Source organism: Rhododendron vialii, chromosome 7a, assembly GCF_030253575.1.
Source record: "Rhododendron vialii isolate Sample 1 chromosome 7a, ASM3025357v1".
NCBI classification, from domain to species: domain Eukaryota; kingdom Viridiplantae; phylum Streptophyta; class Magnoliopsida; order Ericales; family Ericaceae; genus Rhododendron; species Rhododendron vialii.
This window is the reverse complement of record NC_080563.1, coordinates 34,470,105-34,486,442: the sequence shown is the minus strand read 5'-3', so window position 1 is coordinate 34,486,442 and position 16,338 is coordinate 34,470,105. Positions and strand designations below refer to the sequence as shown.

The window sequence follows — 16,338 nt, the reverse complement described above, 5'->3', positions numbered from 1 at the left end:
GTGATGAAACAATAATGTAGTCAACTTCGCTAGAATCGCCACTACTCGTATTCAAACTCACGACCTCTAGTTTCCCAACTACCACTCTTTCCGTTGTATTGCGTCATTCTTGTTTAATTTTTCTGCTCTCGATTATTCTTTGTAAATGTCTACAATTCTGTAAATGGCTACTTCAAGACGTTAATTAACCGAACTCATTCCGCATGCAACAGTTTACCACCAAATTTTCTCTCACGTGATAATAGGCGGTCTCCTTAAGGGAGTAATCCCCAAGTAAAAACAGAGAATGTGGGATTCGTTCAAAATACCTTTTATAGAATGGCGATTTTTTTTTTATTAATCTTTGAGTGATTACAAAGACTAAAAGGATCAAGGAGGATGGCAATAACTGCCCATCCGAGACCCAAGTCTTTGTTTGCCAAGATGCCAACCAAAAAGAACCCCCAAAGGCCGAAGCCCATTACCTAAAGGCCACAAGCCCAAATAAAGCAAGTAAAGACCAAATGTGACGCAGCCCAAACACCAGTAAAGGCCTAAAAGTCCAAATACAAGGGATTAGCCCAACAATAAATTAAGCCCAAACACCCAAAACGGCAAAACCTAAAGCAATAGGATCCGAAACGCCGCCGCCACGAGGATCGCGGTGACTAGGTCTAGCTAAGGGTCATCATTGGGCCGGGCAGGGCCAGCATGCCAAGTCACTACCCAAGGCTGGGCCGAGCAGGCTTTTTTGCGGGCCGGACGGGCCCAGCTATGTACCTTAAAATGAGGACCAAGCCCAGCCCAGAGGCTACCCAACTGATGAGCTAGCGGGCCAAAAGCCAGCCAGGCTGGCTGGCGGGCTAGAAAGCTCAACGGACCAACGGTCATACTATATTTTTTGGTGCTACTTCCACTCTTTATGATTGGTTGTATCTATGACTAATTTTTTATTTAATTTCTAATTTTGAATCATGTTTATATTTTTTTAATCAGCCCAGTTTCGCAATATGTTGGTGTAGCTACTATCTAGTTTACAATTTTTCACAAACAAAAAAAGTAAAGGTAAATAAACAAACATATTCAGAACTCTACGTTGGTGGTGGACTTTGTTGTAAAGGTAAATAAACAAACATATTCATTATATCCTGATCGGTTTGGATTTTGAGGGAGGTTTTTGAGAGTAATGATTAATTAGAAAGCGTAGAGAAAATTTATTGAGACTGTGCGCAGGGGTGTTTAGACCCAAAATGAACAGATTAACTATTAAATTCCTTGTGCCTTGTGCTTAGGCTCCTTTTAATCTTTGTAATTTGTTTTCGAAAATTAATAAAAATTCTTTTTGATATTCCAAAAAAAAATATTAGGAAAGTGACATCAACTGAAACAAAAAAGAAAAGAAAAGAAAAGCCATGCTCTAAATACCTAGTAAGACAAGTTAACACCAAATTCTCTTACGTGATAATAGGTGGTAGGTGGTCTCCTAAAGAGAGTATATATATCCCCAAGTAAAAATTAGAGAATGTGAGATTAGTTCAAAATACCTGGTAAAACTAGGTCTAGCTGTCCTTTCGGGAACCTCGATAAAATTGAAATGATATGGGGAGACTAGGTCTAGCTGCCCTTTTGGGAACCTCCAATAAAATTGAACTGACACGGGAGACTCGGTCTAGCTCCTTATATTTCTCCATAAAATGCAATTAGTAACTAACTTACAATAATCTAGCTGTTCCTGAAGGCATGCGCTAGTGTGCCTATATAAAGAAGAGGAATCATACTCCTCTCATATATAGTTCCTTAAATTAGTCCCTTAGCAAAAAAAATAAAAAATTTAGTCGTTGACACCATAACCTAACCTTCTCATCTTTTAATCAGAGAGGAATTTCCACTAAACCTTCAATTCATTTTCTTTTTTACAAAGTAGAAGGGTAAAATTACTCCCACTCCAAACTAACATATACCCCCACTGCCCCTCCACTTTTTTGTTTACACGAGTCAGTACATATAGAGCTTTGCACTAGTTATAATTGAGATTAGTTATAATTGAGATTCCCGCAAGTAAAAATGCGATTGATATTCCAAGATTAGTCGTGATGTGTATAAACTTGCCCGGATATATATCTGAGTTAAAAAAAGAAGAAGAGATCGAGAACTGCGGAATCCTGCCACTTTCCCCTTCTTTGTTTACAACCTCCCAATCAGGTACGATCATTCTTCTCTATTGTAAATGGATGCTACACTGTGCATATATAGTACTACATATATATATATAGTACTACAAATTATCAAGTGAGGGATCCCTCACTTTGTTAAAATGCGGGACTTTCATTTCCCGATCAAATTTTGAAAATCCGAACCGTTCAATGTGTGCAGAACGTGATTTTAAGGGTCCTCGCGAGAAATCAGCAAAAAAAATGACCGGGAAGGGCTTCATCCGAGCAGTTTTTTTTGAACCGTTCAATGAAAACTGCTCAAATGAAGCCCTTTCCGGTCATTTTTTTTGTTGATTTCTAGCGGGGACCTTTAAAATCACGTTCTGATCACTTTGAGCGGCTCGGATCATCGAAATTCAATCGGGAAGGGGAGTCCCGCATTTTTTTAAAATGCGGGATCCCTCACCGGAACCCGACTGAGTACTACAAATTATCAAGTGAGGGATCCCTCACTTTGTTAAAATGCGGGACTTTCATTTCCCGATCAAATTTTGAAAATCCGAACCGTTCAATGTGTGCAGAACGTGATTTTAAGGGTCCTCGCGAGAAATCAGCAAAAAAAATGACCGGGAAGGGCTTCATCCGAGCAGTTTTTTTTGAACCGTTCAATGAAAACTGCTCAGATGAAGCCCTTTCCGGTCATTTTTTTTGTTGATTTCTAGCGGGGACCTTTAAAATCACGTTCTGATCACTTTGAGCGGCTCGGATCATCGAAATTCAATCGGGAAGGGGAGTCCCGCATTTTAAAAAAATGCGGGATCCCTCACCGGAACCCGACTGTATATATATATATATATACATACATATACATATGTGTGTGTGTGTATATTTAGAGAGAGATTGATCTCACTGTAATCTGACTCTCTTTTTTTTTTACCAAAAAAAAAAATCTGACAGTGGATGCCAAAGATACAGAATAGTTGTGCAATCCTTCAAATTACCAAAGAACAAACAGCATGGAGAAGAAAAGTTTGTCTTCTACGAGGTATTTCCCTATTTCCTTCTCTGTTTGAAAAAGGCATTTTCTTCTTTTTCACTTATTTATTTGTTCAGAGGTGCTACAAGTACAGCAAGAACTGTACAAACACCGAGTACAATACTCTTTTGGGCCCGTCTTGGATATCAAAAAAATTATCAGAGATATTAATTTTCTTTAAGATAATTTGTTTAGGGTTTCTGGAAAAAAAATTAGTTTTATCTGACATCGGTAAGAGCATTTATAAAACGTCATTTTTTTCTTCTTTTTCACTTATATATAGTAGGTTTTTTCCTAAAAAAGATCAAAATTACACAAATATGCGTGCCCAATATGTTATAAAATAAAATAAAAAATCAATAAACACGAAAGAAAAAGTTATGCGTAGTACACATACTTTCTCTTTTAGCACACGACAGCACACCACTGGCTTTGGTCCAAACATCGAACTTCCTTTGATTGGGATATTTATGTCTTGTATAATTGTTCTCGTGTTGATTGTTTTTCTGGGCATATTTGGAGCAACAATGGGACAAGTTAACTTTTTTGGGCGATTAGATGTTAATTGTCTTTACTTTGTAGAGTACTACTGCTAGAAACTAGATGTTTCTATTTTTTAGTCTCTCTCGATTCGTAGATGATAGCTGTAGGCATCATTTTTCAGCTGCGAGGTGGATACCCGTATTTGAGTAGGCTCGTTTTAATACAAAATACTTAATAACTCTACAGATCAATCAACCGAAAACTCTGACTTCTTGCTTGCCTTTCTAAGCTTGGGTCATTACATGAAGATTGCACCCAGAGCTATGTTCCTAGTTGGGGTAACATATTAAAATTATTTTTCTACATAGTTTGAAGTATATGGTTATCGTTCGAGAATCAAGCAAAAGTATGTGACTCCTGAATACTAACCATATACTTCGAAGCTTATAGAAAAAGAAGTTTGCAATATCTTATCTCAACAACGAACATAGCTTCGGGTGCTATCTTCATGTAGTGGCTCAGCTTTAGACGGGCAAGCAAGAAGAAAGAATTTTCGGCTGATTGATCTAGAGATATTAAATATCATGTACTAAAACAGGCCTACTCAAACACATGTATCAACCAAGGAGCTGAACAATGACGCCTACTGCTATCATCTGCAAATTGAAAGAGAGTATCAAATAGAAACATGCGGTTTCTATGTATTCTACAAAGTAGAGATAATTATATTTGATAAATTGGCCTAGAAAAGTTATACTTGTCCAATTGTGGCTGCAAATATGCCGAGAGGAACAATATACACCGGAACAGTTATACGGGACACAACTATTCCTATTGAACGAAGTTTGATGTCTGGTCCTAAGCCAATGTTGTCGAGTGTTAACACCTAGGCCGGAAGGGAAACAACAAAGAATTTTTGTTTTTGTTTTTTTGAATGGCAAAAAAATAATTATTAATCTTTGAAAGTGATTACAAAGACTAACAGGAGCAAGAAAAAAGGCAACAAGTGCCCTACACCCTTGATTCACAAGACAAGATGCCAACCAAGGATCGAGACACCCCAATGCCCAATAACTAAGAGGTCTTAATATTCAAATAAAAGCCCAACAAAAGAAAGTCTAAAAGCCCAAGTACAAGAGGATAAGCCCAACAGTAAAAGCCCAAAACACCCAAACCCTAACATTGGCAAAAGAAAGAAATTTACATCCGCAATTAATTTTGCAAATATCCCATCGTTCCCCGTCCTTGTCAAATAGGTCGAATGAGAAGATAGAAAACCTCTTCCCCACGAACGTTTCATGTTGATACAATAGATGATTGGAGTTGTTATGCAAAAAGGCTAATATCATCCCAACCATTACATTACATACTGTCGTGAGGGACATGGCTAACGCGTTGCCAAACCCAGTATGTAATCTCTGTATCGTTTCAAATTTTTATTGGATGTCCCCAAAGGGACAACCCGGTCTATATATATAATCTAAAGCAAGGGGCCAGCTATGGCCAAATTTTGAACAATACAAGGCCAATTTTCCCTGCCACAACTAGAATCCTTCGGGCAGTGGTCTTACAACCCAAAACATACAGGAACAAAACCTGCAGAAAGCATCAGCAAGGGACAAACATATTCAGAATAAGTTAAATGTCAGAATAAGTTAAATGCGCGCATCTGTATTTAATTACCTCATATATACTACTCCAATTTTTGTTACCTTAACAATTATAGTATAGTTACATGATAAGTTAAATGCTTGTGCCTAAATGCACATAGCCAACATAACCCCAACCTACCAATGGGCCCAGTTGGTAACTCCTGGCTCTCCCTTATGGGAGATCAAGGTTCGAATCACGTTGTAGGCGGTTTGTGGGTTCAGGGCTATGAATAGACTCTGAACACCATGTGGACTAACTCACTAATCCCCGCTGATATATACAATATTGGAAAGAAAAAAAAAACATCATCCCCACCTAAATACGTATGGCAACTCAATGCTAATTTAGTACGTACATTATTATTATTCTACAAAGTCAACAATTAAGGATATACACACACACATCACTAATTTTACTGAGTCCGATTTTGTTCACCCTCATCAAACAAGGGTAAACGTTACCATCGCCCCTATTCCTTGTTACTAACTTGTAGGTCTTAATTACCAAGATTAACCACAGTTAACATTAAATAGCCCCAAATTATGGAAGTGATACCTGATTTCGTATCTTTCTAATGGAAAAAATCTCCCCTGCGTTTCAAGAGGAAAATACGCATGGGAAAGATTCGGGCCACTGTTCGTTTGCCTGAGAACCAAATAGATCACGGTTTACAATAGATAATCGAAAATAACTTATTTCTACTCAACAAACTTTAATAAGAAAAAGCTTAAAAATAAATAATTTTTTATTGCTAAAATAATATTCTTACAAGAATATAGTTAATTTCATGATTAGCTAGTTAGAGAAAACGCATGGTGTCAGCAGTACATCGTTATGCTTGATTAATTTTTTGAATGGTTTAAATTTTAAAAAAATTATTTTAGTTAAATTACGAAATTAAAAATACCATGTTCAATTTTTTTACCTTGTATTACCACTTACAAGAACCTAGGCCATATTTTTAAATTTGCTATATGCCTCAATTGGCTTTGTTCGGTTCACCGTTTAGTTTTAGTTTTTATTTTGTTTTCAATCATTACCTTATTTCTTTCCCCAATAATTACCCTATTTTTTCAATTATTACTTTCTCATCTCTCTCTATCTCTCTCCAATCATTACTCTATTTCTCTCTCCACCCACTACCAAAATTAAACTAAACTAAACTCCCAACCAAACACAACCAAAGGCCAGTCTCTCTCACGTACGTGATAATAGGCAGTCTCCTTAAGAGAGTAATCCCCAAGTAAAAAATAGAGGATGTGAGATTTATTCAAAATACATAGTGAGACTAGGTCTACCTGCTCTTTAGAAAATATATGATAAAATTGGAATGGCAAGGATACTAGGTCTAGCTCCTTATATTTTTCCATATAAGATGCAATTTGTTACTAACTAATTAACTTACACTTCTAGCTCCTTATATTTCTCCATATAAGATGCAATCTGTTACTAACCAACTTACACTAATGCCTCTATAAAGAAGAGCAATCTTACTCCTCTCATGTATAATTCCTTAAATTAGCCACTAAGCAAAAAAAAAAAAGTTTTTGACGTTGACACCATAACCTAACCTTCTCCTCTTTCGATCAGAGAGGAATTTCCAAAAAAGCTTCAATTATAAGCTACTTCTTTCTCTTGCTTTTACTCACCATTCTCTTTCTTCCGAATACCGAAATTTCGTGTTCTTCTTCGATACACTGAGGACTTCTCTATATTTCTGTTTATTTTCCAAGGTGATATGTTTGTATCTCCTCTTCCTTTTCTATTTTTTAGTGCTCTTGTATTTAATATGTACAAAACAAAACCTAACCTTTTAAGTTCCAATTATGAGTGAAGTAGTGGTTCGATGGTTTTTGGTTTGGGTGTTTACTAGGACTTTTAGTGGAGAAGATAAAAGGATTAATTTTTTGCCTTCCAATGTTATAATTGTAGGGCTCCTTGTGGTCCTTCATATAATATCGTAGCTTTCTACTTCATGTTCAAACAAGAAGTGTTTGCACGGGAATTAGTTCAACTATTTTTGCTTCTCATGGATGCGTTATTTGTGTTGAACCTATTTCTGAGTGGGGCCTAATGGTGCTGTTATAACGCTTCTATGATTATACTGAGTCTCGTGTGCAACTTACTTTGGCTTCAATACAACCATAGAAGCATTATAATAGCACCATTAGACCCCTTCAAAAATAGGTTCAGTAGGAATAACGCATCAATGACAAGCAAAAACAGTTTGAACTAATTCTTATGCGGACACTTCTTGTTTAAACATGAAGTAGAAAGCAACGATATTATATGAAGGATCACAAGGAGCCCTACCATTATAATGTTGTAAAGGTAGAAAATCTGTCCCTTTATCTTCTCCATTAAAAACCCCCAGTAAACACACAAACCAAAAACCATCGATCCTCTATGTCATAATTGAAACTTAAACTTGGTTTTGTACATATTAAATACAAGAGCACTGAAAAATAGAAAAGGAAGAGGACATACAAACATATCGCTATGGGAAATAAACAGAAATACAGAGAAGTCCTTAGTGTTTTGAAGAGGAACACAAAATTTCGGTATTCATAAGAAGAGAGAGAATAGTGAGTAAAAGCAAGAGATAGAAGTAGCTCATACTTGAATACAAATTCTACAATAGGTTATGTAAATTTACAATTCGGTATTGTAAATTTCAATTTTACCCCTTGCTTTCTTGCATGAAAAATTATTCATTCATAATTAAGTGCTCATCAATTTACATTCCGGTTTATAATTTTTTTCTTTTTTTGGTTACCTAGTAGCCAATGTCTTTCATCAAATGCCCACATGAGTGTGTTTTATCCTTGAATTTGCAAAAATCGTATCAAGGTGATACATTGATTCCTATGTGCATCTAAGGTGTCATTTCTTTATGTGCATTTGTCGTCCTAGAACCCAAACGCATTTTGTTGTGCCGTTGGTGAATGTTTTTGAAGACATGACATTTATTGTTTTTAGATTGATCGAGAACTTAAAGGAGCAAATTGATCAAGCCCTAGTGAAGAATGTTTTTGATATCTATGTGGAGATTGGAGAGGGGTCAACGAAGTATTAAGGAAAGGACTTTGAAGAAGCTGTGCTTAAAGACGCCACAAAGCCTCAATCTGGATTGCGAGCCTTTCTTACAAAGATTACATGCTTAAGGTCATCCTTCTAGTGTTCAATGTACTGGTTAACTTGTTTAGCTAATAATTTTCGAAACCTGTTTTCCAGAGAAACTAAACGACCATATATGTAGCTAAATCCCGAAGAGATGTTTTTGGATATTGAAACTAAATCCGAATGAGAATGAAAATGGTATGAGAACGATAGTTGTTTTTGTGTGTTGGATATTTAGGTTGAAAAATGTATGAAGCAGGAGAGAGACAGGGCTTCGAGTTACTTGCAAAGCAGAAGCCAACACAAGTTGCTGTGATATTTGTGTTCCTTTGATTGAGATATTTGTGTCTTGTATAATTGTTCTCGTGTTGATTGTTTTACCGGGCATATTTGGAGCAACAACGGGACGGGTAAATTTTTTTGGGCTAATTAACCGGATGTTATATACTTTGTAGAGTGCTAAAAATCACATGTTTCTGTTAATTTTGACTCGCTTTCAATTCGTAGATGATACCTGTAGGCTCGTTAATTTTTTAGTACAAAACATTTAATAACTCTACATATCAATCAGCGGAAACTTTAACTTCTTGCTTGCCTGTCTAAACTTAGGTCATAACTTTAACTTCTTGCTTGCCTGTCTAAACTTAGGTCATTACATGAAGATCACACCCAGAGCTACGTTCCAAGTTGGGGTAACTTATTTGAAATTCTTTTACTATATAGTTGGAAGTATATGGTTATTATTCGAGAATCAAGAAAAATTTTGTGACTCCTAAATACTAACCATATACTTCAAAGCTTATGGTAAAAGAAGTTTTGAATATCTAATCTCAATGAGAAACATTGCTTTGGGTGCAATCTTCACGACGTAAGGCACCGTCTGTAGAAAGGCAAGCAAAAGAAAGAGCATTCGGCTGATTGATCTATAGAGCTTTTAAATATCATGTACTAAAACAGGCTTACTTGGACACGTGTATCCTCCAAGTTGCTAAAAAATGATGCCTACCGCTATCATCTACAAATTGAAAGAGAGAAACATATAGAACATGAGCCCGTTCGTTTTGGATTTATAGATAATGAGTGTAGAGAGAAATAGAATAATTATTAGAATCGAAAATCCAAAACCCTTAAACGAACGAGGTTGTAGTTTCTAGCACTCCAGAAAATAGAAATACTTAATATCTGATAAACAGGCCCAAAAAAGTTATACATGTCCAGTTGCAATTGCGAATATGCCCAGAGGAACAATCTAACACCGGAACAAGTAGGATGTCACATTAAGGCTGAGTCCATGAGCAATTAAAACTTTGCAAATATCCTTGTCAAATAGGTCAGATGAGAACATATAGCCTCTTCCTCACGAATGTGTTGATACAATAGATGATTGGAGTTGTCATGCAAAAAGGCTGATATCATCGACCCCAAACATTACATTACATTCTGTTGTCAGTGGCACGGCTAACGGGTTGCCAGACCCAGTATATAATCTCTGTATCGTTTCAATTTTTTCGGACGCCCTCGAAGGGACAACCCTGTTGGAAAGCGGAAGCGGCACAAATTCATGCGCTAAATAAACTCTTATCTATTGATTTACAACAAAGCACATGCAAATACATAACTTTATCGGGGAGGACCCCCGTCTAGGGCTGCTCCCACGCCCCTCACTCTCTTTGTTTCTTTTCTCCTCACTCTTCCTCACACACAAACTCACTACACTGGTGGGGGAAACCCCCTATGGAGGGTCCCCGTTCCTCTCTCTCTCTCTCTCTCTCTCTCTCTAGCAAAACATCCAATTTATAAGCCAAAGGGAGCACTATTCTAAACCCATGCTTGGAGGCTTTTCCTCCCAGCATTTAACTTTACGCATATCTTGGCTATCAAAATCAATCTTGGCAACACCTATTGAATTCAAGCCAATTTCTTTCTGACTTCTTTGGCCAGCCACCAAGCCTCCAAATTAATAGTACCAAACACATGTTTTTCATTCTCAATCAAGCTTACTTTTCAAAAAACCCGGTGTATAATCTAAAGCAAGGCCCAGCTAAGGTTAAATGAGAACAATACAAGGCCAATTTTCCCTGCCACAACTTGCTGGGCCATTCCCCGCATGTTAACATACAGAAAACTTGCCGTAGAAAAGACGATAAAAAAACCTTCTATGTGAAATGAATCCCCTTTTTTTGGTAAATTAAATATTCATCAAAGAAAACAACTAGAATTGATCTTTCGGGCAACGGTCTTAAAACCCAACATGCAGGAACAAAGCCTGCAGAAAACTTCAGCAAGGGACATGCACTTAACAATTATCTAATTGAACTAATTTTTTACAAGACTACTCGAAAAAGTATTTTAAAATTTTTCAACGGATCATTGAATTATTTGACAGCATTTGTACACACAATCTGTACCGATTTGGGTAGTAACCATAGTCAGGTTGATTAATCAATTGATTCTTCAATTTGATTCATATTGATTTCTTCAATTAGAGAAGAAAGCCACGACTTTTAGGATCGTTATTATTTTTTTTTTTAATATATGAAAATATAAAATCATTTGGATGACGGCTTGGGAAACTTGTTTTCTAACACTTCCTCCACATCTAAAAAAGCCATCTACGGTGTAATTTTGCTTTATTCGGTTAAAGGTTTTAAAACTTCATCTAGAAAGCAAATTAAGATATATATATATATACACACACACACACACACAAAGTCCACTTCTTATAAGGGCGCCCTTACCGTATTACGGTAAGGGCTTCCCCTTTTCTCCCCTTTCCTTACCATATTTCAATGATCCGAGCCGCTCAATGTGTTCAGAATGTGATTTTAAGGGTACCCGCAAGAAATCAGCAAAAAAAAAGACCGGGAAGGGCTTGATTTGAGCAGTTTTTATTTGAACCGTTCTATAAAATACAAACAAAAATTGCTCGGATCAAGCCCTTTCCGGTCTTTTTTTTTGTTGATTTCTCGCGGGTACCCTTAAAATCATGTTCTGAACACATTGAGCGGCTCGGATCATCGCAAATTAGTCGGGAAAGGGACGTCCTTACCGTAATACGGTAAGGGCGCCCTTATAAGAAGTTGTGTGTGTAAGTGTGTGTGTATATTTTTTTTTTTTTTTTATTTATTTATTTTTTTTTTTTCGGTTAAAGGTTTTAAAACTTCATCTAGAAAGCAAATTAAGATATATATTTGATCGGTGAAAAGATATTTGAATTGCATTTTATGCAAGTACATTACTCTTCTTTTTTGCTCGGTGAAAGTTACCGAGATTTGAACTCCATGTCCAATGCGTACATGGTGCGCCCTATTATTGGACTACCACTCCACTTGCGTAAGTACATTACTCATTGACCCGATTAAAAATTATGATTGCCATGATCATTAAATGGGACTGTTGTTAGAAAGCAACGCTAATATCTGAAGCAGCTTATCTACATATTTATTTTCGGACCACAAGAAATCATATCTCAAACCAATAAATATTCTCTTATCCTGCCTTTGGCAGGGAGAAAATCTTGTTACCTATATTAGTGTATATGTCATTCAAGGCAAGGGCTGCGTGCTTAAATCCAGAAAGACAAACATGTCTGATTTTTCTGGGGAATGGGTTCATTTCAGATAACAGGTTTCAAACCAGCCAAGAAGAAACTCAAAACAGACTCACAACTGCAACCAAATAGGGCCAAGTCAAAAGAGGATTCTCAGTAGAAGAATTTCATATTCTCTAACCTTTTCTAGCAACCATCCCATTTATTAAAGATCAACCATTAGCAGATCAGAAATTACGTCGGCATTGCGACACTACAACATCCGATACAGTGGATTAATAACAGCACAAAGCCACTGACTCAAAATGCACAAAGGCAGGGGTTCAGTTCAAACCACCATGCGACACAGCCTCTAAAGAAAGCAGGCTTTTAAATAAAGATCAAACTTTGGCATGCTTCTGAAACCAGCTTATCCTTTATAAGTTCAGGTTTGGTCGGTGTTCCTTGTCATCCCAGTTAGATTGTTGAGGTGCATTAGCACTGTAATTTGGTGAGCTGACATTTCCAAACGCTAGGAATGCATGAGTAGTCGGCAACTGTGGCACAGAATCAGATTCAGGCTTCGCCGGTGCATGTAAACTTGGTGAGTTAACATTTCTAGCGGCTAGGAATAAAGGACTGTTTGGAAACTGTGGTACAGAATCCACTACATGCTTCGACGGTGCACCAAAAATTGGTGAGCTGGCATTTCCAGAGGCTAGGAATAACGGACTGTCTGGAAAACGTGGAACAGCATCGGCTACATGCTTTGACGGTGCATCAAATATTGGTGAGCGAGCTGAGAAGCCGGGGGGAATGGAATCGGATACAGGGTTCGATGGTGCATCACAAGTCGGTGAGCGTGCTGAGAAGCCCAGGGAAATTGGTGAGCAAGCTGAGAAGCCAGGGGGAATGAAATCGGATACAGGCTTTGATGGTCCATCAAAAGTTGGTGAGTGAGCTGAGAAGCCGGGGGGAATGGCATCGGATACAGGCTTCCCCGGTGGATCTACAAATAGTGAGCTGACATTTCCAGAGGCTAGGAATTTAGGACTGATTGGTCCAGAATCAGATACAGGGTCCTCTTGTGCATCAAAACCGGATACAACATTGTTGTTGTTCTGGTAAGAGTTGGGTACACCAAAGTCTAATAATGCTAAGCAACCACCAGCTTGAGGATTAGGGTTTTCGGAGTGTTCCTGGAAATTACCTTGAGTCTGAAGATTATCCTTGACCGGCATTTCCCCTGAAAGAGTCTTGAATGCAAATTCTAGGCATGGGTCTGACCAAGATTCCCCAAATGGGTTTTCCTGTTCTTGATTTTCCACATCTGTTATTACAGTTTCCCCACTTAATGGTTGGTCTTCTGCAACAGATTGGTCCTCCAATGCAACAGCTTGGTCGTCCAAAGGGTTCTTGCTTGTGTTTAGCTCACCATTTGACGGAGCTTCTGTGCCGCCAAGAGCACTATCAGCAATCTCCCTCTCTGCAACAGTCGGAAACTGGTGATGGCCACTATCAGCCACATCGCCATTAGGTCCCACTGATGGTTCAGGTTCGGTTTCAAGAGACTTGACCATCTTAGACTGGGGCCCCATGAGTCGTGCGGAAGACCTACTGGGCACACCAACTGCCTTTTTCCTCTTGGATCTGCTAGCACCAGTCTCTAATTTTCTGTTGCTTTTATTTGTCGCCTCGGAATTAGTGCTTTTATCTTTCTTCTTGGAAACAGTCGAATTTCCATTACCAACTCTCTTGCCATGTTTCCTCTTAGAGCCTTTGGTTATTGGCGGAGGTGAGCCGGTAGGATCATAGCTTTCCTTTTTGTCAGCACCCTCCTCAATTGCATTACCAGGTGACAGTTTTTCTTTACGAGTGCATTGCCTTTTCTGCGGCCCCCCAGCATCTGCTGTTTCTAAGCTTCTCGAGACGCTGTTTTTTGTACCTGCAGCAGTAAACTCTTCCTCAGAAGCAAAGAAGTGAATTTGTATTGGTTACTCATCCAATATTGAACTTATTCTAACTTTACCAGGTGATAGTTTTCCTTTAAGAATCCGTTGCCTCTTTCGTGGTCCCCCAGCATCTGCTGTTTCTAAGCTTCTCGTGTCGCTGTTTTCTGTACCTGCAGCAGTGAATTCTTCCTCAGAAGCAACGGAGTGAATATTTCTTCATTTACTCATCTCATCTTTAACTTGGTCTGACTTGGTGCAGGTTAAATACAAGAATGAGTATCACTAGATAATCTCTCACCTGCAAAAAGTCGTCTTTTTGGAGTATGGTCCCCTATCTTCTGGGTGGCAGCTACAGATGGAAGCTACAGACAGGACAGAAAATTGCAAAGAGATTCTCATAGATGAGAGCTTTTCTTCCATTTGAAGTGATGACTCAATGAGGGCAGAAACTAGAAGTAAGCCAAACCGAATAATACATGGGTAACAACATTGATATGGTAATTGTTTCCATGAAGGGTAAAACCAACAAGCGTGTCCCATTTCAGCAGTTGGAGTTGGGAAAAGAAAATACAAATATGAAAACCAACTTGGGGCATAACAACTTTGATCCTAATAGCAAAGTGTCAGCGTCAATTCCCATTTCACAATACAAGTGAGTTTTGCATCTGTATTTTCCATATTAACAATCTAATCTTGGTTCAGAGCAATTATGTGAGGTGACCATTGTTAATTTATCTGTTCTTTGCAACAAGTTTGAGTCGCACGAGATATTCACACGCCACTAATCATCCTCTAGTTTATCACTATTTAACTGAACCTGCTATACAATACACCAAAACCACAATACTACTGACTGAGAAAATCTAAAACTGAATTATAACAAAACCACTGTTAGATGGGAAACAAAGCAAGACATACACTTACAGAACTGGCTCCATTTAAGAATCCAAGCTCAACCCTTTTCTTTGGCCTCATAGTGCACGAACGAATGTCTCCCGATTTCAAATAGCGCAAAGCGTCTTTCTGGGACAAGAACACATATCCACTTACAGGATCTGTGTAGTACTGTATTAATAAAATCTCCATTAGAATAACACATGGATACAACTGCATACAGATCTCAAAATCTCCAACTTATCGGTAACGCATCCAAACAAAAATGTGTAAATAATGAAAGATGCAATATCTATACGAGCATATTGTGTGTACATCTGTGTGTGTGGGGAGAGAGAGAGAACATTTAAACTTGCTCACCAAAATAAAAGACACAAAGAAAGTGAATTGGTAAGTATGGAAGAGAAAATTCAGACCGTGTCTTTTCTAGTTCCATTTGCTTTCTTTTGAATTCTGACTTCTTTTATCCACTCTGGAGGTAGCCCGTCAGGTGAGACCCTCTCAATCATTTCCTAGACATCATTTGCAGAATCAGATCCACTGTAACAACATGCAATACTTCAAAATCAAGTTGAGAATTATGTGGAACTTAGAAACATACATTTTCTACAGAATGCTTGCTATGGCCATTTATCTTCTGTTTGGACAAGCGACTTGTACTCTTTGGAGTTTTCACATTTTGAGATCCCTCTTGCTTCAGTGAGGTTCGGCCTCCAGTTATTTCATCCATGTTTGACTGAAAATATGCAATTTACCAACATTAAATAATCAAAGTGCAATTATCAAATGTCTAATTACACATTACTTAAAGAAACATATTTAGATCTCTGATTAAGGATGCGTAATAAAATGCAATCCAACAGCTAGGGATATATTATGATCCAACCTTTTCTATAGACGCTTTGCTGAAGCCCATCTCCCTCTGTTTCGTCACACGCCTTGTAGCCTTTGGAGTTGCCCCATTTTGAGATCCCTCTTGCTTCAAAGAGTTTTTTACTCTAGTCAATCCACTCACGTTAGGCTGGAAAAAACCACATTTACTAAGAATATCAGTAACATGTGTTAGCCGAGTCACAAATGAAGCACTAAATCCTAACGGACATAATAAGTGAAATTGACCTAAGTTGATTCTTTAAAGTAACGCTCACATACATATCAGCATAAGTGAACGTAGACTTTGTAAAGGTGCTACCAAAAGAAACTTCTTTTTCCAATAACCTTAGGGCAGATATAAATGGAGATTTTCGTGGAAATCACTCCAAACTTGTGGCAGATTTAACTGTTCAAACATAACTTTGTTCTAACACGTCATACTATCACAAAATGGCACATTATTCTTTCAGATGATAAACAACATCAAGTATTTGATATCGACTACTAATAAGACACTATAAATCCACAGACACAAGAAGTTAAAAGCACTACTTGAAATGTCAGGAACACACTTTGCAAAATGCAAGCACAGACAATGACATCACACGTGATAAACATAAGCTGTCAGCTACATATCCTTCTTAAGTAAAATAATTGCATCCCTGG

General features: G+C 37.8%; 1 protein-coding gene across 11 annotated transcripts in view; it reads right to left on the bottom strand.

The window, feature by feature from the left end:
- LOC131334672 (uncharacterized) overlaps positions 1-16,338 on the bottom strand; it is a 103,412-nt gene that overhangs the window by 71,275 nt on the left and 15,799 nt on the right. For all 11 annotated transcript variants that reach the window (XM_058369816.1, XM_058369815.1, XM_058369805.1 and 8 more), the window contains 2 exons: positions 15,686-15,820; positions 15,401-15,535 (listed from right to left, as the gene is read on the bottom strand). In XM_058369816.1, the coding sequence (XP_058225799.1) occupies positions 15,401-15,535; positions 15,686-15,820 (270 nt within the window). The remainder of the gene's footprint in view (positions 1-15,400; positions 15,536-15,685; positions 15,821-16,338) is intronic.